Source organism: Osmerus eperlanus, chromosome 3, assembly GCF_963692335.1.
Source record: "Osmerus eperlanus chromosome 3, fOsmEpe2.1, whole genome shotgun sequence".
Taxonomy (NCBI): Eukaryota; Metazoa; Chordata; class Actinopteri; order Osmeriformes; family Osmeridae; genus Osmerus; species Osmerus eperlanus.
Window position 1 is genome coordinate 12,929,660 of NC_085020.1, and position 27,638 is coordinate 12,957,297.

The 27,638-nt window shown below is 41.8% G+C and overlaps 1 protein-coding gene and 1 long non-coding RNA gene across 2 annotated transcripts in view; both read right to left on the reverse strand.

Moving 5' to 3' along the window:
- thsd7ba (thrombospondin, type I, domain containing 7Ba) overlaps positions 1–27,638 on the reverse strand; it is a 231,288-nt gene that overhangs the window by 103,973 nt on the left and 99,677 nt on the right. The window contains exon 12 of the mRNA XM_062457316.1: positions 5,021–5,212. Coding sequence (XP_062313300.1) covers positions 5,021–5,212 — 192 coding nt within the window. The remainder of the gene's footprint in view (positions 1–5,020; positions 5,213–27,638) is intronic.
- Positions 6,003–6,862, reverse strand: LOC134017575 (uncharacterized). Its single transcript, XR_009929763.1, has 3 exons — positions 6,517–6,862; positions 6,282–6,384; positions 6,003–6,092 (listed from the first exon to the last, which is right to left on the reverse strand). It is a non-coding gene; the product is annotated as an uncharacterized LOC134017575 (long non-coding RNA).

The window sequence follows — 27,638 nt, forward strand, 5'->3', positions numbered from 1 at the left end:
ATCCAGAAGCATTCCTGACTAGCTAACCCTGTAGTGGCACACAAGACTGATGTCAGCTTTTAAAACCTATACAGATAAAGACTGTGATACTCACTTTGGGCTTAAAGGCGACAGATCAAATATTCAAATGATAGCAGGCTCGCTGTGGAACCACACCATGTAACACAGTCAGAAGAGTTTGTCATCTGTGCTGAAATAAAGGGATTGCTTAGTGTAGATGCAAGGCTGCCTAATTTAGTCCCGGGACAAGAAGCGAGTCGGCTGCTGTATAAACAGGGAAGTGATATAGCGTTTATACAGACGCCATAGAGTGAGCATGGAAATTGGCTAATATTTGTAGTAGGCTACAGTGCATACAAACCTAGATATACTAAGACTGCCTACCTAAACTGTGTGAAGTAAAGGAATTAATGAAGACAGATTCAAGGCAGAAACCTAATAAACAGTGCATCTACTGGGTGCCTGAGCTTCTCTTACCTCAAAAGAGGGTTTCATGTCCTACGATGGCTGGAACCAAGAGTCAGGGGCTTAGGTCTAGTTTATACATTGGTGAGGACAAACATTTTTCATCACTATAATTACAACTCCACCCCTGCTCTGGTGCTGATTATTGATGGGGATGTTTCAGTGGTCTCTTGACATTGGTAGGGACATCCCTTACAAAAAAGAAGTATACTTCAAGTTTAATTTGTAAGTATACTTAAGTATTTAAAGTATACTAGCAGTGTACTTATTTATATACTAGAAGTGCACTTATTTATACACTATTTTTGTACTAAGTAAACTCAATTGGCCCACTTTTTAGGTCATTTAGTACACTTAGTGTATTTGAAGTTTACTTTTGAATACATTAAGTAGCCTGTGTAGTTCACTTTTAGTTTATTAAGTATACTTTGTAAAGTACCTCAAAATATACCTTTGAATACTCTAAAGTAACCTGTGTAGTGCACTTTCAGTTCATGAACTTCCTAAAGTACCTCAAAATATACTTTGGAATACTTTCAAGTGCACTTTCAATTAATGTAAGTATTTCAAGAAGTAAACTTAATAAATGTCCATTTACTATGATTTACTAATATATTTAAATGTTTAGGGCAGGGCTCTACGCTAATGTTTTCACCAAGGAGTACATGTGCTCCTAAATGAAAACATTTAGGAGCACACAAAGAAATTTAGGAGCACAGTGTTTTTTTATTGTATTTGTTTATTAAACATAACTTAACACAGGGGCGTCGTTAGACCCTTTTTACAGGGGCACGTGCCCAGTATAAATCTGCTGCGCCCCATTAAATCTTGAAAGTTTGAGTTGTAAAAATATTAACGCAATATCTCAATCAACGCTTGTAAAATCAAAGCAGTTTAACCGAAGGGAGTCAGATGGCTGAGCGGTGAGGGAGTCGGGCTAGTAATCTGAAGGTTGCCAGTTTGATTCCCTGCTGTGTCAATTGACGTTGTGTCCTTGAGCAAGGCACTTCACCCTACTTGCCTCGGGGGAATGTCCCTGTACTTACTGTAAGTCGCTCTGGATAAGAGCGTCTGCTAAATGACTAAATGTAATGTAAATGTAAACCGAAAACACAAACCGATGCATGTCAGCATGCTCTTCTGAGCTTGCCAAATAGCCACTGCAGCACGCACACAGAAGTCCAGGTGTCGGACTCAGCACACAAGTCAGAATTGAGGTAGGCTAAGAAAACATTACAAAACTAAAGAAAGTTTCTAAATGATAGGCCTACCGATCATCTTATTTTTACTAAAACATAAAAACAATATTACATGAAGCTAAAAACAATTGTAGCTTGCATTAAATATAGGTGTCCCTGCCAAAGCTGATATCAAACTTGTGTCCCTGAACTGTTACATAGTGGGTTAAGCAAGGGGAGTTTCTATAGCCTAGTAGTGCATTGTGTGCAACACGCTTGGAAGAAGGGTTATGAATAGAGGCCTGTGCCCCAGTACAGTTTTATGTCTAACAACGCCACTGACTTAACAGTTAATGCTGTTAGACAACTATAGACTTTCACTCTGATAGAACTAGAACAAATACTTTATGAAACATGAATATAGTTTATAATATTTTCTTAAAACACTGGGACATTATAGACTATGTAAGCACGCCACGGATTAAAAGGCTTGGTAGTCAAAGCTAGGTAGACCCAGAGCCATATAAAAAGAATTGCAACACTTCCATAGACATCCATTGTAATCGAAGAAGGAGGCAGTAAAGCGTGTCATTTGCGACCTATAGTCCCAAACATTGTATTTTCCAACGTTCAACCCCATTCATGTTCAGTGTTCCAAAGCAAGTTAGCTGGTAAATTGATCAAATTACTGCATTATTTATAATATTTTCAAAACTTGTAAGGGCGTAATAGTTTGTGAAAGACCCAGAGAAACACAAATATCCGACGAGGCAAAATCCCGGACAATTTTGGAATCCCTGCTGGACGCATTGTTTAGGTCTCGAAAAGAGGACATGTCCGGGTAAAAGAGGACGTCTGGTCACCCACATTTTATATAGCCAGCTTTACTTAAAGTGTATTGTAAGATATAGCTTGTTAGATTATAAATGCAGTTAGAGCTAGACTGTAGGTCTAGTATCTAACGTAAGCAACACTTTTACTGTAACTAGCTAGAGAGCACGAGTATCATAAACAGAAGGTCGTTGGTTTATAGTCTGTCAAATTAGTTCTAGTTATTGCTGTTCGTTGGCATACAAAGTTAGTCTTCTCTTATTAGCATAGTTAGTACATCTAATTAGAGCTAGCAAGTGATCACGTGTCGGCGAGATCAGTGTCGTAACTCTCTTTTTATATGGCTCTGGGCCATTGGTTGCGAATCATGCCATGTTCACATCGTGCAGTCGCGACTCTGTCACTTGCTTTCCATGTGAAATCAATGGTATACTTGAATACTTCACTTCATCGCGCTGTTGTTCCGTGTATTGACAACAGCCCATCACTCGCGCACTGTGCTCGTAAATTATTTTTCAAGTTTGCACATACCTATTTTTAGGCGCAAATGCGAGTGAAATACTCGCACTGTAGCGCCCTGTAGGGGCACCTCAAACACCGCCGATCTTGCGTCACTTAACGAGGACGGGGGCCCTCGCCAAATGAGACTGCAGATCAGCTGAAAGACGCTATTTACTCAGGGTTTTTCCTGGGTCAAAATGGGTCTTCTGTGCTCCAAAAAAAAACATGCACATATCTTCGTCCTATTTCCCCTAAAGCAATAAAGTTAGGCTACTTAAAGACACCGTACACTCAAAGTATGTTCTAAATGGCATAAATGCTGCCATTTAATAATTGACGTAACAACTTATTGTAAATGGTCAGTAGCCTAGCCTATCAATTAAGGTAGGCCACTCTGAAGCCTGTACACTGCCTGCTTCATTTGATCTTGATAGGTTAAGCATTCTGTAGCAAATAATAACAATAAACCCACTTTTTATCAATTAAAACTACTTTAGCATAATAATGCACCTAAAATACAAACCTGAGCAAGGGCAGCAATCGCTATCGAATCAACAGACAATTTAGCTAGCAGGGGAAGAATACAAACAACGAAAATCACCAGTTAACTTGATTTAAATGTGCAAGAACTATAGACTTATACAATAACAGGCTTAAATTAACTGACAACATAAGTTATACGACTTACAGTTCTCAAGGACGCACACACGCAATCTCAACTGCGGTGTGAAGTGCGTGTCCGTGCAATTCTCCGACATGCACTAACAATCACTGATAGACGGCCTAAAATTTTGTACAACCTGATTTCTGATACCATGGCAGCAGACATTTAGCCATAGAGGAAACACTGCACTATATATTATCATTCCAGGTTAAGAATACCAATGGAGGCTGCGTTGGAAATCGTTAATCAAACTTTTGTCAGCATTTTGAGTGGAAATTTCATTTGCACAGGTGTATTTGTGCACGTCGGGCTGGCCCTCGCAGCGGAAAGCGTTTACTGGCCGCTCTGTCCATTCGCGCACCTCACAGTTGCGTATTGATCAGACAAGAAGACACGCTTATCAACTCGATTACTATTGATCAAAACAGAACGAGGGTTCGGCTGTAGCTACTTGAAACATACTATTGAGAACATATTCGCTGACATGCATTGCACGCGTGATGAACACAGCTTCTTTTTTTCATCGCAGACTTTTTTTTTTGCGTTTGGCGCTCGGGATTTGTCATTGGCGCTCGGGAAAACGGCTTTGGCGTGCGCCAAAATTTTCTCTATGCAGGAAAAACCCTGTTACTGCGTAGGCACTCACGTTGTAATAATCCAGCTCTTATCAAACGTAATAGTCATTTAACAGATGGTTACAATGGTAAACCAGCACAACAATGACAATTACCACGCAACAAAACACTACATTCTAAGCAGACACATTAAAAAAACGACATTCATGAAGTTACATTTGTATTTCAAACAAATGGCAAACTTATCAGCACATTTTAACACCATTTACCGCCTTGCATCATGGGAATTGACCAGCCAATGAGCCACGCTATCTTCATTTTTTCACATCGTTATTTCGTTCTTTGGTCAGTTTGACAGTATAACCTTTAAATGCATAATATGCAAAAAAGCTGCCATTCAGCTTCAGTACCAAAAAAGATTCAATGTGCAATGCATAATAGAATTTCCGAGACATGAAGTAGAATATACAAGATGAATATAAAAAATGTAACTTGTAATGTACTTTAAAAGTATTTTGACTGTTTTTGCTGTATAATAAAAGAAAACGTACATCCTACTCCAGAAGAAATGTATACCATTGTTTGTTTCTAACCATACTTCTTATAAGTATATCAAAAGTGAACTATTTTCTAAGTATACTTCTTAAAAGTATGTCAAAAGTGAATTATTTTCTAAGCATACTTCTTAAAAGTATAACAAAAGTTAACTAAAAGTGTACTATGAAGTTTGCTTCACTGGTGGAAAAGGAGTCCGCCCTAAAGCTGTGGATGCTTGTGTGAGATACCTGAAACCTATCAGGCTGTACCTGTGAGAGAGCGCTTGCGGCTCCGTGAGCCTCCACATCCCGAGCACTCTGAGAACTTGGACCAGGCGCTGAGGGTGCAGTCGTCTGGGCAGGGAACCCGGCACTCCCAGACCCGGTCAGGGACGGCGCCGGCCCACTGCAGGCACTCCGCCATGTCGGCTGGACGATCGTCTTCTCCCACGCAGCTGAGCCCTGGAGGAGGACAGCACATTTTACATTTGATGCGTGAAGCGTAACACGCTTTGGGACTCAAGTTTGGCATACAAATGTGAAAGCACATTCTACACTTCAATACAGTTTTTTTGGCGTCCAACCTTCTACGGAGTTCACCCAAAACCGAAGGATAATCCTAACCCTGAGGATGACCCTAACCCAGGGCTCCAGCGCACAGTAGCCCCTGCCCAGCTAACACAGTTACGTTGCCCTTACATTGCCGCAACGTCACTCGATGACCAAACATACGTTGCCGCAACGTCTTTGGCGACGTTGCGGGACCGTGCATCTGTGGGACGCCAGAACGTAACCGCCAACGTAATCTTGTGACGTTGCCAGTCCGTAACCGCGACGTCGTGGCAACGTTATTTTCCGACGTTGCCAGTCTGTAACCGCGACCTCCTAGCAACGTAATTTTCCGACGTTGCCAGTCCGTAACCGCGACCTCCTAGCAACGTAATTTTCCGACGTTGCCAGTCCGTAACCGCGACCTCCTAGCAACGTAATTTTCCGACGTTGCCAGTCCGTAACCGCGACCTCCTAGCAACGTAATTTTGTGACGTTGCCAGTCCGTAACTGCAACGTTAACTAAGTAACCTATATTTCTCAATTCTACTGCTTATATTGGGGCGGTTCATATGCAGACCTCATTTGCCCAAAATGCTACTTGTTCTTGTATAATAGGCTACATGGTAGCCAACTTTAGGAGGACTATGTTTGTGTGATGTGTAGCCTAACTCCAGCTAATCATAAACAAGGCAGCATTTCCATGTAACATTGTCATTTTATTTCAAACAAAGTGCCAAACAGTGAATTAAAATCTTCTGCCAGTCCCCGCTACAGGTCCTGTCTGTTGGCCCTGACAATGAAGCACAAAATAAGTTAGTGTTCTATCAACATAATTGCACGTGTAAAAAGGCGCTATACAAGTCATAAAAAAATCACATCTAAAATAATATACATCATCAAAAAAACATGTGATTCCAGATTTTTGTCACATAGCCATGTGAAAGGTTGGATATGGAAGCTGCAATCATGATTCATTCACCTGGCTTGTTTTGAATGGGCTGCCGGGGTGTGTTTGAGTGTCTCCTCTATGAGGAGCTCCACAGCTTTCTCTCCCAGTCCCGTCTTCCACTTCATCACAGCGTCTGGAATTAGAAGTCATTAACTTATTGTCAGCACCAATGTGAACGTTGAACACTGCGTGTAAGCCATAGTTCATGGCATCTCCAAACACTTACCACTCTCTTTCGCAACTCTCTCTTTCGCAACTCCAGCACCTTAAGGCGCTCCTCAAGGTCTTGGAGTTCAGCCTGTGTTTGGGCCACCTGTAGGTCCATCACTGGCACCTCTTCAGTGTGTCTGCCCTGTAGTCGCCTGAATAGGAGAGTCTCTCGCTGGTTCTCCTCCAATGTCTCCATCTTCCGGAGCATAACCTGTAATGTGTCTGTCATTAAAGACAAGTAAAACAAGTTTACAAGAGTTAGCATGATTGGCATACACTGTGGTTCTTCTAGATTAGCTGTAACATTGATGTAAATAACAAATGTTACCTTGAATGGTTGTATACAAAGCATATATTTGTTTGAGTGTCTTATATTTGCACTTGCCTGGCTGCCAGCTGTTTTCCTGGGCCCCCAATTGGTTCACCTCCACCAGACCAGAGTTGACATCTAGGGGTATGGAATCTGGTGATGCAAAAGTTTTAAGTCATGCTTTTGCTTCAAAACATAGCCTTTAGGTTGCCATGGCTCATACAATTATTGTCACTGTTTTAAACGGTCATTCATTACTTTACCATCATTTCCCAGGGACACAGTGCTAGGCCGTGTGACGGTGGTAGGATAATCTGTACATAAATGAAAATGGAATGTAGTTTAAGTACATAGTTATAGCATATTGATATTAAAGGAGTAGCGTCGCACATGTGTGATTCTGAACATTCCAACCGACTGTTTTCCGATAGACAAAAACTATATGACAAACGCTATAGTATGGCTTCAAAATGTACAATTAGTAGGCTAACAAGTAACACTAGCAGGTAGTAGCATTGCTACGAGTATTATGCTAGGTTGCTAGGTAACGGAAGCTAATTAAAGCTACCTAGCTGCCGTTTTGGAAAAATAACTGGTGGAAGCGTCGGAAATATTTAAAACTCACGCATCTAAAAGGTTAAAACGAATAAACTTATCCAAAAAAAGATGTCATGTACAAATTGGAAAAATTAGTGACATGATACTTTTATAGACGCCATTGCTGTGCATGCCATGGCTGACTGTGATTGAAACGTGATCAGCCACGCTAGCTCCACAGTCTTTGAAAATTCCGGGCTAAATAAACTATTTTGGGACAAGGTTTTTTAACAGTTCTGAACGTTTATTTTCACTGATTCTTTTGTGGGTGATTTGTGAGACGCTAAACTTTGATAACATGTAGGCCTATGCATTTTCAGTATTTCAACATAACTTTCTGGAGGGTTTAACCTCCACTGTGTGATGGCATTTTTTGATATAGTTACTAAGAATGTATTTTTAATAGACTGAGGTTGTGTTTAAACAAATGGATGTTGCAGTTGGTCTTAAGGTATTTATGGTGTTGGGTTATGATGCCTGATTGAGAAGCTAGGGGCACGGAGGTTGGGGGATGTTTGAGTTCTGTGGCCTAAAGGGAGATGGATCAGTTGATCTAGCAGCCCTGACCTTTTGGCCGAGGAGATTGTGTCCTGTGTCCTGTTTGTGTTTCATTAAGGGTATCTTTACTGTCCTCATTTAGAGAAAGAGCCGTGACATCAAAAGACTTTGGTCACTTGACCTGGGGGGTTATATTGTCTTAACTGTCACTGAGAAGTGCTGACCAATCAACAGAGTTCAGAGGAATCATTTGATCTAAAGTTTATATAAGGCAGGGGTTTATGATTGTTCTTCATCACTCTGGCGAACGACCTGTGGCTAGCACCTCCTTCGTTATGACTGATCACAAAGTACTTTATTAAATCATGATCTGTATAAGCAAAATAAATTGTAATAAACCCACATCTCTTGACTACTCAGATCTACACAGTGCCGCTTGAATTTCCGCCTTTACACTTGGTGGCCAGTAGGGGGATCCTCATTGGTCTACGGCGTTCAGCAGGCGGCTCCCCTCTGCGAATTGATCTTCCGGCAAAAAGCCGCCTTTCCTTCCGCCATGCGTGAGACAGCAGGGCCAGGGGGGGCGCCCGTTGGACGTTTTGTGGCTGACGCGGGGTCTTCAAAAGAACCGGTGAGATATTCTTTTGGTTACTGTGTGATATTGAATTGTCTAAATGTGTGTTTTTTTTTAGGCTATTGTCAATAATTCGGTTAAGTAAGTAATTGGGCAGAGGTAAAACTGTCCTGTACGTGTAAAGTCGTACGAATTAATAAGGTAAGGTTGTTGAACCTACCTTTTACGTGAAAGTCGTAAAAGAAATGTCTGCAGAAGTGTGTCGACGGACACACACAGAGGTAGTGTTGTTGACGAACAAACACATAGAGGGAGATAAATTCACATGTTATATCGTGTTATGTGTCTTTTTGAGACCCTAAGGATTAGAATATGTTGGGTTAGTGATAGTTTGAGAAATTGTATTGGCATTGGTGCAGTTCTTATTTATTAACGGCCTAAACGTGATTCTAAGTCCCGAGAGAAAAGTATACTTGTGAGGAAATCAGCTGTGTGAGTGAGAGTGTTTACAAAGGGTTTGAGTCCCTGAAGGTGGAGAACAAAGAAAAAAAAAGGTTAGGAAGTATAGGCCTGTGAAATTTCAAAGTAGAGGTTTTAAGTTTGCAACACGCGTGTTCATTTTTTGTTTTAATTGCAAGTTATGTTTTTTTGAGGTTAAAAGAAGTATGAGTAACTAATGATGTCTACTATTCAAGCTATATACAAATTACAAAAATCGAAATTTAAATTATTTTTTCGGTTTGAATATTTGTAATTTATGATTGTGCAGTTATTTTCATTGAAAGTTGTGAAGTCGGAATTTAATTGTTTTTAGAAAAGAAAAGGGGTAATTGTGTCTTTATTTTCCGTCGTTGGTTATCGTTTATGGATTGTAATTCTGAAAATGAATGGTCTGGAGGCAGAATTGACCTGTCCAAACATCGATTACATGAAACAAAAGTATGGTAACGATAGTTTATTGCAAATGCAAATATGGATTGATAAATGTGGATTTTCGAGTGTGGAGTCGTTTTGTTTTAAGGACCTTATTGTATTGCGAAATAGGTTCGTGGGGAGAAATAGATACACGATTTTTTTTGAAGTGGAGAAAAGAATAGATTTTAGCCTGATTGGAGAGCTTTTTCTGATTGGATGGAGATAGGTAGAGAGATAAAGAAATATTAGGACAGAATAGTGTGGGGAATTTTTCATCTATTTCCCCACAGATTCACGATTGAGGTTTTCTGGCTGTTCCGCAAACAAATTTCGCCTCATCCGCAGCCAGGGGTGTTGCGGCAGGATGCGCGGGCGCATGAGGGTTTGCGGGAATGCGAGAACAGAATACGAAGAGGTCAGACATTTGCCATTTCTTCTGACAGTCGGTTATGTCTAGGAAAAGTCAAGAAAGTAGGATCCTGGAATGTTTTTTATAGATTTGCTTTGGATTCCCGCAAAGATTGAAGCTTGTGCCTTGACTTGCAATTGCCATTGTGTTTCAAAGAAGGAAAGGTTAAAGTCCTCTCCGGAACAAAGGGTTTGAGTCCCTGTTGTGTTTGGAATAAGCGTGTTGTGGGCTATGGTCAAAGCTGATGCAGAGCGTGTTGACATGCTGTTGAAAAACATGTAGGCCAACACGAATTGCTAGGTATGGTCAATCCAAAATGCGTGCTTTAATTTTGGGAATTTGAGCAAAATGTACGTGAATGTCCGGAGATGTGTCATCACTGTTGAAAGTTTTTTTTGGAAATTGTGAGCGAACTCTCAAATCAGAGGGGTTCGTGACCGGAAGTTGAGTTCCGAACTGGTGACGTACAATGTTTATCGGTTATGACACTGTTCGTAGAGGAGAGACGATTGACTTGTTATATTGTTTTACAACTCTGTGTTAACCGTTATATATTTGATGTTAGACTTTACATCGGTCTGATTACCGCCAGAAGGCATTTGTTTTTGAAGACGGAGACATTCTGTTTTGAAAATGCTAATGCTAATTCTTTGACTGAATTCTCCACTTGAAAAGAGGCGCATGCGCTTGAGCCTAGCGGAAGTTGATTCTTTCAGTGAAGCTCATTCTGCGTGCAGTACCCACACATGAGTGCAAAAAAACAAAAGATAAAAAAAAAAACACTAATTTTATAGAGAATTTGACGTTGAATTGAGAAGTATATTGGTTGGGAAAACAGATGTGTGTTTCTGTTTCTTTGTCGAACTTAAGAAAATATTGTGAGTTGCCATACTCTTGATTTGGAAATTATGTACAGACCGATTTTCTATATTATGAGCTTGATTCGTTATTGAATAATGCGTTGGAATTTTTTTTTTGGGGGTAGGATAATTGGTAAAAGGCCAGTTTTGGCAATAAAAGCGGTAGTCATTTGAAGAATTACAATCCCGGGGTTATTGAAACTTTTATAGAAAGTTATGTGTTCAAACGGAAATGTTATGTTGTTTAAGGAATATTTTTGTTTATGTCTGGAAATGTTCGATGGTTTTATTTTTAATTTTGTGGGAGTTCAGTTCACAGATGTTACTGTTGTTTAAAGAAATATGTAAAGGGTTATGAAGAAGTGATTAGAAAGATTGAGCCAGTCCGAGGGACTGAAGTGTATACAAGGGGAACTAGTTCGAGAGACCGAATTGCGTTTGTTGTTAAGGGCAAAGGTGCTACATATGTGTGTTTATTGCTGCTGAGATGATTTGTTGAAATGCGTTGGGTTTGGTGGTATTCATATTTACCTATTTAAATGGACTTGAAGTTGAAGCTTTGTCCAACCAGAATGCTAATACATGGGTAAACTGTCGTTCTCTGACGAGTGATATTAGGAGCATATGTAGATTTCGGAGCCTAATTTTTATGTTGAAATTAAAATAGTACTAAAGGTTGATAGACTTGTAAAGAAAATCCAGGCTGTGACTGTTGGTTAATGGCTAATGGTGAAAACGTGGAGGAAGTGCATTTTGCTCTGTCCTGAGACAAAGGAGAGTCCAGGAAGTTGAATTTGCAACTATGGCAACGACATTGGCTAACAAACTAACAAACCGACAGGCGGGTACAGGCTAGTAAAGGAATTGCAGCTTGATATTTGAGATCCAGGATGAGTAACCGCATGACACATGCGCAGATGGAAATTGAGAAATTGACTAAGACGAAAATTTAGAGAAATAGATAAATTTGAAGCGAATTTTACATATTAATTTGGTTACTTTTGAAATATGTTACGTGATGAGTATTTTGAAACATTTGCTAACAAGGTTTTTGTTTGTTTGAGGACATTTTAAATGAGTTTCAGAAATTCAGAGGAAAGGTGGGGGCTAAAAAAAAGGTCCCGTTACGTTGAGTTTTACTAAGGTGATCCCAGAGGGTGTAATTCTGCATAATTATGTGAGTATTAATGGTGAAAGATGTGTCCGTTTAGATGAATTCGAAGTTTGGTGGTTTACGAATGTATGATTTAACATTTGTTCTAAATCCTAGCCAAACAGGGAGGTAGAAGCCTTTCAGACCAGGACTTGTATTTACGAGCGGAACATCTGTGGTGTGTGATGGTATCCATAAAAATGCAGAAATTAGACCCTGGTTCATAAATTAGTTCTAATTGGATTGGAAAAGTTATACTTTAGCAAAATTAAGTGAATAGATGGTAAACGCCAACCATCTGTGTTGTTTAAAAGAAATGAAAAAAGGTTGAGAGTTTTTGCTTTGTTCCAGAGCGCGCTGTTTGATGCGAGTTTGAAATGCGCGATTGTTTATTTGAGTTGATTCACTAACAAAGAGTAATTGAGATAGCTGGTAAATATAGGAATATTCAAAGGTGTATACATTACATGCTTTGATAAAACTTTTGAGGAGTTAAAGAATAAGGTTTTGTTTTACGGGTTTGTTAAATTGTGAATTTAAAGGTTTAAAAGAAAAAGGGAGAGTTTATATTTTCTTTTGTCTTAAGGGCATGGTACAATGTTTTGGGATAAACAGTTAGGCTGTGATGAGGTTGTTTTATTATGCTATTGGTTCATAAAGAGGGTTATGATGACTTGGTTTTGAAATAATTTGGGAAGACTCATTAAGTCTGATAAATTGTGGTTATGATGGTTTGTGCTAAGTAGCTTGTTCTGGACTGCAGCCAAAGCAAGTTATGAAGTTCTACCTATCTAACCTATATAGAAATATAGATGGGGTATAAGTTTGGCTAATGGTTACATTAAGAACATTTTATGGTCTATGTTTTATTTTGGAATCATACAGATTAAATTCTGGTTTAGGGTAGTGATGCTGGTTTTCTACATGTCTTGGAAAAAGAGAGATTTGATTTGGTGAATTTAAATACAGAAAAAATTAAAAGGGAATCTGAAATTTAAAGGTATTCATTTGAACTGTTCCTAAAGGTTTTTGAAGAAAAGATAATAAGAGACTAAAAGTTGAGGTTATTCGTAATTTGGCTGTTTTCTAAAAATAGTTTTATTTTATACAAATTGGTTCAAAGGTTGGTTGCTTCAGTGTAAGCTTGTTAATTCATAAAAGGGAAAAGAGTTAAAATATGTACTGATAGTTAAATACATCATTGGTGTTACATATGATTTTGGGAAAGGTATGGAAACAGGAAGTTTCTTAGTTTGATCTGGGACACAACTTGCTGTGTGCAAATGTGGAATTCACTCTAACAATTTTGATTATTCCACAGGGAAAATGCTAGTGCTGATACTAGCTGGAGCAGTTTCTAGATTGTCTGAATGCATTGATGAACTAACTAGAATATGTTTTTGATGTTGATATGTTTACAGGAAGTGATGATATTATGTTGCTATGTCCGGATGAGCCTAACTTGACAAATTTGGGCTTACAGGACTCTTTTGAGGAAAATTGTTGTGTGACCTTGATACAACATTTGTTACAGGTTCTTTAAGGGAAGCGCAGGCTTCTTAGAGAGGAAGAGATGACGTTTAGGAATTTATGACTGACTGATGACTGACTGATCCAAACAGAGAGTGACTATGGGGGTTTTATGGTTTTATGAATTTAGCTTCAGTAGTTTGGATTTGTGATAGGATTGTGAGGGTTTGATATGATATTGCTGAGTTGAAAATATCGGACTGTATTTAACCCAGAGTGAGAATTTTGTTTTGTTTGAGTATATTTGATAAGAATTACAGAATACAGCGGACAGATGGAGAAAGGAATGGTGGAATGGAGATTTGAACTTGGACAAATCCACAAGAAAATGCGTTTTGGAAAAAGGAAGGATATGAGAATAAAAAATGGAGGTTGTATGGTCTCCATAAAACATTTATCTTGAGATTTTGCTAAGTTAACACATGGAAAGATCATGCCTCTACAGTTTGTGTGATATCAAGAAGAATGCATTATTTTAGCATACAAGAGGATTTGTAATGGATGCATAGTCATTTTGTTAATACTTCATATGTGGGAGAGTATTATGAGAAAAGGAATTTAAACACGATAAGCTTCACAGTTAAGGTTAGAGAAACCATTTGGGTATTGATAGATGGATTTTGTAGAGTTCAATTTTTGGAGAAGTGATACTGTTTTGATGGTTGTTGGATGGAAAGAAGTTTTAGACTTCTCAGGGGCTCAGTGATCAAGCTTTTGTTAATTTAGATTATTTTCGATGGGATTTTTCTTTGAGGTTATGTAATGATAATGGGTCACACTTGTTTATGGAAGTTATTTTGGTGTTGATAGGATTCAACATTGTGTTAATCACTTCAGTTGAATGAGAGAACAGAACTTTGAAGACTAAGTCAGACGACAAGAAGTCAGTTACCTTTAACTGACCTCTGTGAGAATGTGCTTGTTTATCACTGTGCAACCTTTTTGGAGTCTATTTTGTGTGAGATTCACAGGCAGGTGAAGGAGGCTATTCCTATGACTGGACCGCTGCATGATTTGATACCAGATGACTGGATCGTGGTGAAGGACCTGAAACGCCTGGTAAAACCCAAGGTGGACGGGGCCATACCAGATTCTCCTGACGACCAATTCGGCGGTTAAGATCGAGGGGAGAGCAACGTGGATACACGCTAACCATTGCAAGCGTGCACCTTGTCTGGAGACGGAAGCAGAGGATACGCGTTCTGCGTAGTACCAAGGAAATTTCCGAGCTGTACGCGAAGTGCAGTGTCGTTGAAAGTTGCCCTGAGCAATTTGATCGTCGTTTGCAATCGATTCGACTAGACTACACCGCCTGACAGAAGTTTGCCTACATTCAACTGAAGATGGCCACTACGGATGCACGACCATGGCATCAGTTCCGACAACCTGGACTTTGTGGTATACGGGGTGCAGTGGGTTTTGTCTTGGGAATGGCATTTCTTATTGCTCTTAATGTATTTTCGCTTTTGTATTTTAATAAAAGTATGCATAATTATGATGATACTATGACAATAGATCCAATGACTTCAACTGTTTCACCTGCAACGTTCCAGATGTTGAAAAGTGATGAGAGAGAGGTTGTAGATGAAATGGAATCGGAGATGGAGTTTAATTCTTGGTATAAGTTAGCAACATATTCAGTAAAACAAGTTTTAGGCGAAGAACACCCACCATGTGTGTATTGCCAGCCACTTAAGGATGTTCCACTGATTATGCCAGCACCATTTAATTCAACTAGTTATGATTTTAATTACCATCGAATTATTTCAGGTGACATAGATAAAACGAGATGTGTGGACAGTAGTCATCTGGTTTTGTTCAGGAATTGTCCAGTCTGTCCCACTAACTGCTATCATTACCAGAGTTCTAGTGCTTGGTATTTAAATTCCAATCTAGGATGTGCAGCAGTACGTCCTATGCTTACTGGACCAATTGAGAACGAGGGAACGGAAGATGTTCTGATTGATTTTGTTATAGTTCCAGGGCAAAAGTTTGAGTGTTTCGAGAAAAGTTCCGATATTGTTAAAACAGTATTCGTGGGGAACTTTAGTGAAGGGAAAGTAAAGATTGGAACTTGTGGACATACTTGGGTGGTAAATCCATACTGTGAGGCGATGCAGTTTAGAGATGTTAATGGGACTTTACACCCTTGTTACAAGTATAGAAGCTCTGTTCGTGTGGATAGTGAGGGAAAACATCATACTCCACCACCTTCTGGCCCATTGGTATATCCAGGACGCGATATAGCTGATATATTTTGGTATTGTGGGGGTAGAATTAGACGTTACTAATTATCACGTTTACCAGAAGGATGGGTGGGAGGTGATGGTGCTAAGGTGATGTTAGTTAGTAAGACATTGATTAAGCCTTTAGGTAATGTGACGGTTGATTCAGGCAGACAGAGACAAGCTGCTCCTGTTGGATCTTTTGATAGTGGAATTTGTATAGATGATATTGGAGTACCAAGAGGGGTGCCTACTGAGTTTAAAGCTAGAAATCAGGTAGCTGCAGGATTAGAATCATTCTTTTGCGTACATTGTACGGTTAACAAAAATGTGGATTGGATTAATTATATATATTATAATCAGCAACGTTTTATTAATTACACTGTTGATGCGATTTCTGGATTATCAGAACAATTGGCTAAGACTTCAGAGATGGCATGGCAAAACAGGATTGCTCTAGACATGTTGTTGGCTGAAAAAGGGGGTGTTTGTGTACTTTTCAATAATACATGTTGTACGTACATTCCCAATAATATGCTTAATATGCTTATGCTTTTGTATGCCTTTGTTGTTTAAAAAAAAAAAGTAAGGAATGTGATGGCATTTTTTGATATAGTTACTAAGAATGTATTTTTAATAGACTGAGGTTGTGTTTAAACAAATGGATGTTGCAGTTGGTCTTAAGGTATTTATGGTATTGGTTTATGATGCCTGATTGAGAAGCTAGGGGCACAGAGGTTGGGGGATGTTTGAGTTCTGTGGCCTAAAGGGAGATGGATAGATGGATTCAGTTGATCTAGCAGCCCTGACCTTTTGGCCGAGGAGATTGTGTCCTGTGTCCTGTTTGTGTTTCATTAAGGGTATCTTTACTGTCCTCATTTAGAGAAAGAGCCGTGACATCAAAAGACTTTGGTCACTTGACCTCGGGGGTTACATTGTCTTAACTGTCACTGAGCAGTGCTGACCAATCAACAGAGTTCAGAGGAATCATTTGATCTAAAGTTTATATAAGGCAGGGGTTTATGATTGTTCTTCATCACTCTGGCGAACGACCTGTGGCTAGCACCTCCTTCGTTATGACTGATCACAAAGTACTTTGTTAAATCATGATCTGTATAAGCAAAATAAATTGTAATAAACCCACATCTCTTGACTACTCAGATCTACACAGTGCCGCTTGAATTTCCGCCTTTACAACTGTACTGTAGCTATCGAAATCCTAACGTAAACAATGTGAATCTGATAGCACATAAACAGGCTAAATGGCCTAAACTTCAAACATATACGTATTAGCATGCCCCATCCAATTTCTTAAAATATGTTTATATATTTCTGTAAAGAAACTCACCTTTGAAGTAGCTAATTTCCAATCGAAATCCAATGCGTACAAGACGGTGTTGAACCCCTGCAAAATCTCTTCTGAAACCCCAGTTTGAGCGATGCGTTGAAATGGGCATGCGCAAAGTTGTTGCTCAGGGGCAGACTGAGGGGCAGGTTTGCTAAGGAAGAATTGTAATATTCTGTGATGACTTGTCTTTGGAAATGAACCTCTTAAGAGTCGCTTACCTTTTGGTCACATTTAACAATTTTGTATCACAAAAATTATTGGAGCACAAATTTGCATTGTGTGTCATACAGCTTTGGTGTGCTATACAAAGAATGTTTGCTTAATCATGTTACACATCACACATTGATTGCTTTTGTACATGTTTATAGTAAAGAATGAAAGACTAAATTATATTCCAAATTCAGTCTTTTATTTATTAAAGCTATGTTTCTGCATATGAGAAAATTGATGACCAATGACATGCTGGGGCTGAGCTGCACATGAATTACATGCATTGTCTACATTTATACGTGCTGGGTGCAACATTTAATATTGTGTGTGATTGAAATTCATGTAGACTATGGCTACATTGCAAAAGTTTCAGAACTGAGAGCAGTCCAGTGTGATCTCTCCATCTCTGGATAAACCACTATATGCACTCGAGATCCGTTGTCCTGCGACCAAAGAGCGACTTAGCCGCAACTTAACCCATGGTACCAAAATTAATGTATCCAGCCGACCAAGGTACAACGTCACGGCAACGTTGTTCACGGGACCAAAAAATAACGTAACCAGCCGACCAAGGTACGACGTCGCGGCAACGTTGTCCACAGGTCTAAAAATAAGGTAATTAGCCGACCAAGGTACAACGTCGCGGCAACGTTGTCCATGGGACCAAAAAATAACGTAACCAGCCGACCATGGTACAACGTCGCGGCAACGTTGCCCACGGGTCTAAAAATAACGTAACCAGCCGACCAAGGTACAACGTCGCGGCAACGTTGTCCAGGGGACCAAAAAATAACGTAACCAGCCGACCAAGGTACGACGTCGCGGCAACGTTGCCCACGGGTCTAAAAATAACGTAACCAGCTGACCAAGGTACAACGTCGCGGCAACGTTGTCCAGGGGACCAAAAAATAACGGAACCAGCCGACCAAGGTACGACGTCGCGGCAACGTTGTCCACGGGTCTAAAAATAACGTAACCAGCCGACCAAGGTACGACGTCGTGGCAACGTTGTCCATGGGACCAACTGTCAACATTCCCTTTATAACGTTGCTACGACGTTGCCACGACGTTGCCAGAAGGTAACGTCGCGGGTTACCAACTGAGCACTTACTGGCAACGTTGCCGCAACGTCATGTGTTAGCTGGGTGACTGAAAATTTTAGGAGCACAAGCAGAAAATTGAGGGGCACACCTTATCTCTTATTAACCTGCAATGCAATTATTAATGTCACTAGAGAGGGTACAATTCAGTGGCAATTTTAGACCCTTTTTAGGGCTCGCCAAGCACTCAATATTTTGCATAATAATACATAAATGTATGAATTGTTATCCAGTGAAATTAGGGATTTATATTAGCAAAGGGGTTTAGCACTTTTGCAAGGCCCTGTATTCATGTCACATTCTCATTGGGGTCTGAGCACCCCTAAAGGTCTGATCCTAGAATCACCCCTGGTACAATTTCTGGGGAAATTGTGGGGTGTGCTTGCGTCGGTTGCAGATGGGTCCGTTTTTTACAGACATTTTTACAACTGATATACAGCGACGCACCACATAAGTTAGAGTTTAAATACATTATTTAATGGGACATTACATACTGCAAGTCTTAGCTAAATGACTTAAATGTATGATGCGCTTTTCGATCAGTCCTCCGACACCACGATACTTGCTGAGTATAACAGTGCAACAGCGCAAACCCAGGCAGGGATACAGTAGCAACGCTAGTGCTAATAAGTATTTAGCTGCTCAGCTCCATGACGCCGGGTAAGAAGGGCTTGTGAAACTGCTCACCAGAAGAACGAAGGGGAACCCACTTGTCTGGCAGATTAAGACTGGCTACGATACTAAAGCTGAGGACTCGCTGATATCGCTGTATTACTAGAACGTTGTATCTATGTGTCGTTGCTAACGTGTGCTGACGTTGTGCACACCCAATGTAAGGATGAGATATCTCAGCAGGCAGGCCGGAAAGAGTCACGACAATTATAAAAAGGGTTGACTCGGTTTTATTAGCTTGACGTCGGATCATGCCACCAATCCACAACAGAGTGGCTAGCATGAGTGAAGACTCTCTTACAAGAGTGCTTAAATACAGTATCTGGACATGTTCAAACATAGAATGCACAGTATCGCTTCCTTAACGGGTCTTCAGTGGTCAGTACACTGATACACTAGAACGTTCAGCAGGTGAAGTGGTCGTTAAGTCCCAGTTTGTACATGTTTTGCCTTACTGTCTCCTAACTGTCTGGGCTGTGTGCTATATTCTGCTCAGAGGGGGCCTCGCTGTATGACCTCTTGACCTTATAGAGACTCAAGCTGTACATGTACACAGAAAATCTGCATATCACCCAATAAATTCCAAATTTGTAGGTCGCACATGCGCGAGTGATGTACAAAATGCTCGCACTGTCTCAAAAACTGGTCGCAAAATGCGACCATTTGGTCGCAGTCTGGAGCCCTGCCCTAACCCCAAGCCTATCGATTGCCATTCTGTGAACAAAGAAACACAGGTGATGATAATACCGAGCGTGGGAGATGGTGGAGTTCCCATTTACATGTACCAACAGCAAGCTACCTCAGCCTTTATTCTCTGTGGGACTGTTCAGGTGTGGCTGTGATTGTGAGTTACTGTTAAAGCAACTGAAGAATCGATTCTTCTAGCTTTTACATGTACTTTACTGGAGGTCACAACCTCAACAAACCAACTATTCCTGAGGTCTCGGAGTTTGACAGTAGGCTGGTTGATGGAATCAGCAAAAGACAACTTGTCCATTCTTTTGGTTTTGTTTTGGTAACATTGTTGCCTGCCAGAAAGCAACATTTAGATAACAATACCAGCAGAGGAACAGGAGGGAAGAAAACAGTAGGAGACCACTGAATGCAGCATGGTATCTGGGAGACCTTCAACATATTTTTGAGTTTTACAAATGCACAGATGCCTAGTCACTGAAACCTGTTAAGAACTCTACAATGATAAACTGAATGAAGGTGTAATTGTATGAAATTCTATGAAATGTTCTATATATGAAGTATAAAAAAATGCAACTAAAGAAACACGTTTTAGACCAGATGTGTTCTACGGTCTGATAAAGAAAAAGCACATCTGAGACTGCTAATAAAATTCAAGAGCCAGTCCAATTCTGTTATTGTCGCAGTTAATATTCAGAATATCCCCTGCATAAGCTTCAAGTACTGGTATTCGAGAGAGTAAAATAAATTATCATGGAAGTGAACGCATTACATGACAAGAGAACAACCAGCTAAGTCACAGCTTTTACATAGATTAAATGCCTCATTATGTCATGTGAATGGCACTAGGTAGAGAAAACATGGACATGAATGCCACCTTGGTGTACAGGCGGACATATTTTTGAAATGGAAAGAAAGAAAAAGAAGTTTGGAATTATAATGGTAGCTAACCATATGGGCAAGATCTCATTTTCCCTTTATGAGCGAAGCAAGTTCATGCATGGCACTCGGGCAGCACGCGCCATATCACCCATCGCCGTGGTCTTAGCCCATAGGCTTAGCTTGATAGGCGGCGCAAAAAAAGTAGCACACATGTAAGCACACGCGTCCTTGATTACCTGTGTTCTGCGCTGCTGCCATTGCTGGTCGCTTCCCTTTCTCTGTGTTGTGTTGGCCTGTCTGTCGTTCGCGTTTCCCTGTCCGTCTTTTCAGTCCCGGACGGCGTGTTTTGGGGATCTGAACGAAGGTTCGAGCTGCTTCCTGATGATTCTCCAACTGAGGAGCCCTGCACCGATGGGGTCGGTGAAAACTCGGGGCGCTGAGTCTGGCGCAGTTCCCGTTTGGCCTTGTTTAGGACTGGCCAACATTAAGGACTGTCCGTTGTACAACATGGGGTTCGGCCACGAGTAGCTGTTTGTTCCTCGAGTGCGGCGAGGCCGTTCCATCCGCTCCCCTGCATACTCCCCGGGGACGGCTCCGGCGAAGGGCAGCTCCGTTTCCCGTGCTGCTGTTGTGCTGTCCAAAAAGGGGGCTCGCGTCCAGGAGACGACCACGAGCACTCGCGGCATATCTGGCATATCCGAGGAGCAACATTTGCAGGTACTGACGTGAATCACGTTCAGGTTTTCTCGGTGCACTGACCTGTTGGACAGGCGTCTGATCGATTGCGGGGTGTAGTTGTTGACTGCTAGTAGTAATGCTAGTAGTAATGCTGCATTACAAGATGCATTGCTGCACAAGCCCGCATTCGAAGAAGCAGCCAGAGTTCGCTAGGTAGCCTTCTTTAGCCAGTAGTAGTGTTACTGTTACTAAAAGCTGCCCTGTTTGTCACTACTTGACCGAGCCGAACAGACGTGTTTGCTGTATTCGCGCCGTTTAAATTGGTTGTTAGAATCGTGATCTACTCGCTCGCATTTGATGACGTTTCATTCAATTCCGAAGCAGTGGTATGATGAATACAGCGGAAACACTGGAGTACATCGTCCTAGTGACGTTTTAAGTAGCCAAAGGCCGTGTTCACACTTGACTTCTTTTTTCTGAAAAAAGCGCTGCCTTCAGCGCCTTTTTACATGCAACCCTATGGGAAAAGGAAAAAGCTTAAAAACTTCTAAAAAAGCGCTGAGCCCGACGCCTTTTTGAGTTCAATTTTCTCAACTTTTCAGAAAAGCGCTGGGTGACGTCAAGCGCCTTTTTGACAGCTGACCAATCAGGACGAGGAGAGTAGGTACGAATGTACCTTCCCTAGTAACCTTCTACCTTAGTTACCAGGCTATGGCTCCTCAAACGCCAAAGCTAAAGCAAGTAATTGCATTTTATTGGCCATAGTAGCTAGCTGTCGATAAGTAACCAACGGAAAATAACGGATACTAATGTATCGCTAGAATGTATGACTCCCGTTCAGGTTACAAAAATTCTCGTCAGAAAGGCGCTTGACGTCACCCAGCGCTTTTCTGAAAAGGCAGAAGGCGCTCAAAAGGCGCTCAAAAGGCGCTGAAGGCAGCGCTTTTTTCTAAAAAAAGAAGTCAAGTGTGAACACAGCCTAACAATGGAGACAGCAAACGTTGTCGGTTAATAGCTTATGTAGCACTTATTACGAGTAGTAGATAAGTTGGTAAACAGGACCAGAGTCTAGGTTCGGAGGAGCAGTTGGTAGTTAAATAATAATAACACCCCAGACCAAGAAAGTGAGTCTAAATGCCGGCTTGTTTATATAAAAGAGTAGAAAGAATTTAGAAGCAGATAGAATTAGTAAATGGTACCAAATAACAGTTTACATACACAATTTACATAACAGACAAAATCTTTGCATTTAAATGCGATCTATCCAAGTTTCACTTGTATGAAAAGCTATGGTGAAGCAGTTAAGCAGTCTCTTGTCAACAAAATGCAAACGTTGCTTGCGACCACGTTGTGCAGTCCAATGCTAATTCTGCTTGATGTGACGCAGAAGGAAAGTTGTAATGGGTTAGGTATACGCAGAAATACTTCTGCGTTTTTACGAAGACAGGGAACGCCCTCTCCGTCAAGGAATGCCCTCTCCGTGCCCTCTCCGAGCCCCTCGGAGAGCTCTACGTGCACCTCCTGATTTTCCTGACTATCCGTCCGTCCGTCATTTTACGGATACCCCTTGGCTGTGATTGGTCCGTATTAAGAACCGCTTGCGTCAGGGGCGGGGGCGGGGTTGCCGTGACCAACATGTGCTTATTTTATTGATGAAACGGCTAATTTGTAAATTTGCTATAACTTTTTGATAACCTAGTTAGCATCGCAGTGCAGCGCCAACTGCTCTTCTGGCAGTGAATTGTTTTCAGCACCCACAGCTTTCGGAGTACTATAAATTCAACCAATCCGTCCGATTCCGTGCGTGCGTCTGTCCGTAACGGAGTCGGAGAAGTATAATTCGGCCTTAACAGTGAGTCCGCTTGAGTCCACTCTGGCCATTGCACACTGAAGGCCATTGCACACTGAGTCCGAAATTCGTATCCAAAATGTTCGCACGTTAAAAAATATCTGTGCCCTCGTCAAAGGGCAAGTGAATACCGTCAACCCCTGCCTGGCTTCAATATTCTTATACATACCGTGGTGCGTTCTCTGTGAGCCCTCTGCCTGTAAACATGTCTGTGCTGTGCCTTTTGCAGGGTGCACCGTTCGAGTCCCGCAAGCTGCAACCGTGTCCATCAAAGCATTAGTGGAAGGTGTCCAGTTGTACGTTCGGTGTGTGGATCCTTCATCATGCAGCCTTCTGGGGAGCCCGTCTATCCGTCTTGTCATGAGCGGTGCACGGAAGCAGCGGGCTGAAAGCAGACAAACGTCTTCCTATCACCCCCCTTTACTGCACAAACTACTGTAGTGTCCGCTTTGAGACAGGGGTGCTTCGTGCTAAGTCGACACCCTGCTCGATACAGTGTTTCTCACGGGTTTCTGCGGTACGGTGAATACGCCTACATGCCCCTCTAGATACACTACTTTCTATCCGTCTTGCGATCTCACCATGCATGTCCGATTTCATACGGAGTAGGGCCTACTTCAAACTGATGTGATGTGTAAAGGCACCCCCACTGTGATGGTCCAAACTAACTACCTTTTGTCCCCTCTCCTTCTTGCGCAGGTACCTGCTGTACTGCCCCCGGGCGACACCTGATGAGCCCCTGTTTACCAGTGACGCAGCCGGCAAGGCCACGACCAGATCGTGGCTCACGCAACGCCACTGAGTTCTGTGCGAGCGCTATGGCCTGTCCCCGGAGCTGTATACGGTGTATTCCTTCCGGATCAGGGCGGCTGCTTCTGGTGTCCACGTCCGCGCTGGATGTTGTGGAAGCGCAGAACTCATGAGCGCTTGACAACAGAGACCGTGACTGTGTGTCGGGCGATGCTTGCAGCTGGTACACAATAGAGGCTTGCATTGGATAACGCTCAGCGACTATCTACTCTAGGCTGAGCAGCTGAGCAGGCGCTCCAGAAGAAGCCGAGCAGGCGCTCCAGAAGAAGCCGAGCAGGCGCTCCAGAAGAAGCCGAGCAGGCGCTCAAGAAGGAGCCGAGCAGGCGCTCAAGAAGGAGCCGAGCAGGCGCTCCAGAAGGAGCCGAGCAGGCGCTCAAGAAGGAGCCGAGCAGGCGCTCAAGAAGGAGCCGAGCAGGCGCTCAAGAAGGAACCGAGCAGGCGCTCAAGAAGGAGCCGAGCAGGCGCTCAAGAAGGAGCCGAGCAGGCGCTCAAGAAGGAGCCGAGCAGGCGCTCAAGAAGGAGCCGAGCAGGCGCTCAAGAAGGAGCCGAGCAGGCGCTCAAGCCGAGTGGGTCTGAGACCTCCGGTGACCAATGTGGTCCCCAGGTATCCTGTGGCTGGGTGGCTTCATACATTGCAATGCTAGTATGTCTCTTCAGATCTCCATGTAGCCGTAGTGATCCGCAGACGTGCTCAGCTGCGCTACGTTGCCATCAGAATCCACAGTGTCTACATGGGGATGTCTGTTAAGATGCCGTGGGAACAGCAGATGCATCGCTGACACATTTGTCTCACATCCTCATGTATGCGACATGAAGGATATGCACACATAGCCGTAGTCATCGTAATGATGGCATGACCTGGGCATCCAGAAAACACCTTGTTTGTCACTAGTAACAGTGGGATGTCATGTGGTCCTCCTGTGGTTCAGGAGGAGCGACGCTCTGCTCTACACATACCATAGACTGGTGGAGTGTCTGTGTTTTGGGGATTTAACCCTTGTGTTATCTTCGGGTCATTCTGACCCATCAGTCATTGTGACCCACCGTCGTATTGCGACAGATTTACCGCATACAAAGACAAAGTGAAGCATTTTCTTTTAACCGTTGGGCTGTCTCAGACCCCCCACATTGCAAAGGTTAAAAGAAAATTATTTTAAATTGTTTTTGTATTGGGTAAAATTGGGTAAACACAACGATGGTTCGTTATGAACCTTTGGGTCATGTGACCCGAAGGCAGCACGAGGGTTAACTTGTTGCTCCCTGCCTCATGTCATGCATGCTGCAGTGAAGGCAGGGAGCACTTCCCCAAGTACATCCATTCCGCCAATGTTAAACCATTTGTCATGTGTATGAATAAATGGTGAAGTCAATCACGTGAGTGTCTTGACTGAACAGTTAAGACTGACATGTCACAGCAAACAGTGATAAGGCTTGGAAGGAGGGAGATGTTCTTGTAACGAGGGTCAGAACCTCTCAAATACTACTCTGTTTGCTTAGCTAGCTTTTACAAAGAATCACAGGCCAAAAGATGTTACTCAAATGTAATCAAATTCATGGGAACAACTCCCCTCGCGCTGCCCCCCCCCTCCCCTCCTCCTTCCCCAAGGACACCCCCCACGCGCACACATTCAAACACACACACTACCACATCTTTGGAGTACAATTGATAGACATCCATACCTCTAACACATTGTATTGATTCCTATTTGACTTTTAAATCTTGCACTCTGACCAAAGCCCACAGGATTGTTTGTGTGGGTGGTCGGGGGGAGAATGCTCTGAGGCATTGCTCTTGTCGATGACTCTTACAAAAGATGCTAGTTCATATCCCTGATGATTACCTTAAGGCATCTTCATCCTTTCATATGGTCAATACAAGACGGTGGTCTCACTAGAGTTAAATATGATATACTTATTGGTGCCGTCAAATGTTTTCTGTTGAACAGCATTTTTTCAAACAGACACAATTGCACACATACATGTACAAACACCTATTCAATTCAGAATGTAAATAGTTTTTTGATGTACTATAGATAGTAACTAACTTTGTATATTTTGATATTTTGATTATAAGTCTTAGGGTTAGACTACCTGCAAATTAAATCTAATCTTAACTTGACTGCAATCAAAATCGGCTTGCTTATTGACTAATTTCAATTACCTCCCCCTTTGGCAAATTGTACAGCACTGTCAGTTTTATTTTCTCTCTCGCCCTCATTCTTTCCCCATCTCTCTTTCATTCTCTCGCTTTTATTTAATTCTCTCGTCTTTTATTCGCTTTTCCACAGCAAGGTGGGGGTTGACACGGCTGACATTCTGAGTTCAGAATCACGACTCATCCATTTTTTTGCGCAATTATTTCATCTTTTCTTAGCCTCAGCCCTTCCACCCAAGCACGACTTCCACTTTATCAACTCTCCAAATCGTTAACATTTTATTCTTATCTCTGCCCGTGACAGGGATCATCTTTAATAATACAGTACTTTAGAAAGGTGACAGTGTTTGCTGACTGTTTAAAGGACATTGTATCGGTCTACTCACCCCCCCCACAGCCCCATTCTGCTTCTCAACCTCTGAAGATGCAGACACAGTGCTCCATAATATTCACTTGTTTTACAGAAAAGATAAGAAAAAAGACAAATTCTACCTCAGATACCCTTTGTAATCAGGTTTGCTTTCTTTCTGTGGATTTGACAGATGCTCGACTGCTAGAAATGTATTTGGGAAAATATGTTAGGAAAAGTATAGGCCTTGTTCAAACCAAAAGTGACAGCCTTTTTTGATGGTACCTAACAAAATGGTAAAGCTTCTATGTATACTTCACATAGCTCTCCGTTCTTTAACTCCTTCCTTACGCTGCTGAGTCGAGAGCAGATTAAATAAGTGTTAAGTTCCTTTGTGTTTTTCTACGGCACCATCCTATCTCTGACCTTGAGAAAGAGAGGTCTATGAAGAAAACAGCTATTTCTGACAGTGTCACACACTTCTATCACAGACAACAGAACAGAAAACATTCCATGTAGCTAGCTAACGTTAGCTATATTTTCCTATAATTAAATCTGAAATATACCGTGTGAATACACTGTTGTTTACACAAAAGTGATGGTAGGTGGCACTGCACTGTTCCACTGACCTAGAGTAATATGGGGTGTCTATTAGAGCTGGGTAGTATTTAAAGATTAGCAGTCATTATCTCTCATACAGTCTTATGTACTACGTGATGAAGGTCAGTTTCATTGTCTTAGAAACCACAGCACTTTTCTCTGCCTTCTTGAAGAGATTCCACCATCGCTGGTTCACTGGATGCAATTTACTGCTTATACTATCCCTCACACAGATATTTTTTCAGTCCTATGCTGATGAATGTTTCAGCCAGACATTTCCAAGCTCGCTCACCTGAATCCCCCCTCCAGCGCCTCCAACTGCTGTGAAAGTCTCCTTTCTAAGACTGTTGATACACCTGAGAGTCGACATCTGCAAAGCATCCTCAGATTACAGCAGGTACCCTACTGCTGGGCTTGTGTTCCGCAGTGTTGTACAGCATGGTGACAAGGAAGACATTGTCATTGTCAATGCTGTTTTACTCCATGGAAAGCTGGCTTCTAAGAGCTGCCTCAGAAGGAGTTCAGGAGGATGACAGGAGTTCTTGTGTACCATGGGCACATTGTGATGCAAAGTTACACATTGGCGGACAAGGTTGTCAAAATATTAATAACATTTGGAAGCTGGATGGATTTTAGAAAGTTTTCTGTTGGTGACGTAAGCCAGTGTGGTTACAGGTCGGTGTCAAGAGCACCACAGTCTCCCTCTATGATAAGTTGTGGCAGATGGAGAGTACCTTTAGCCCATGGGCGGAAATCCCGG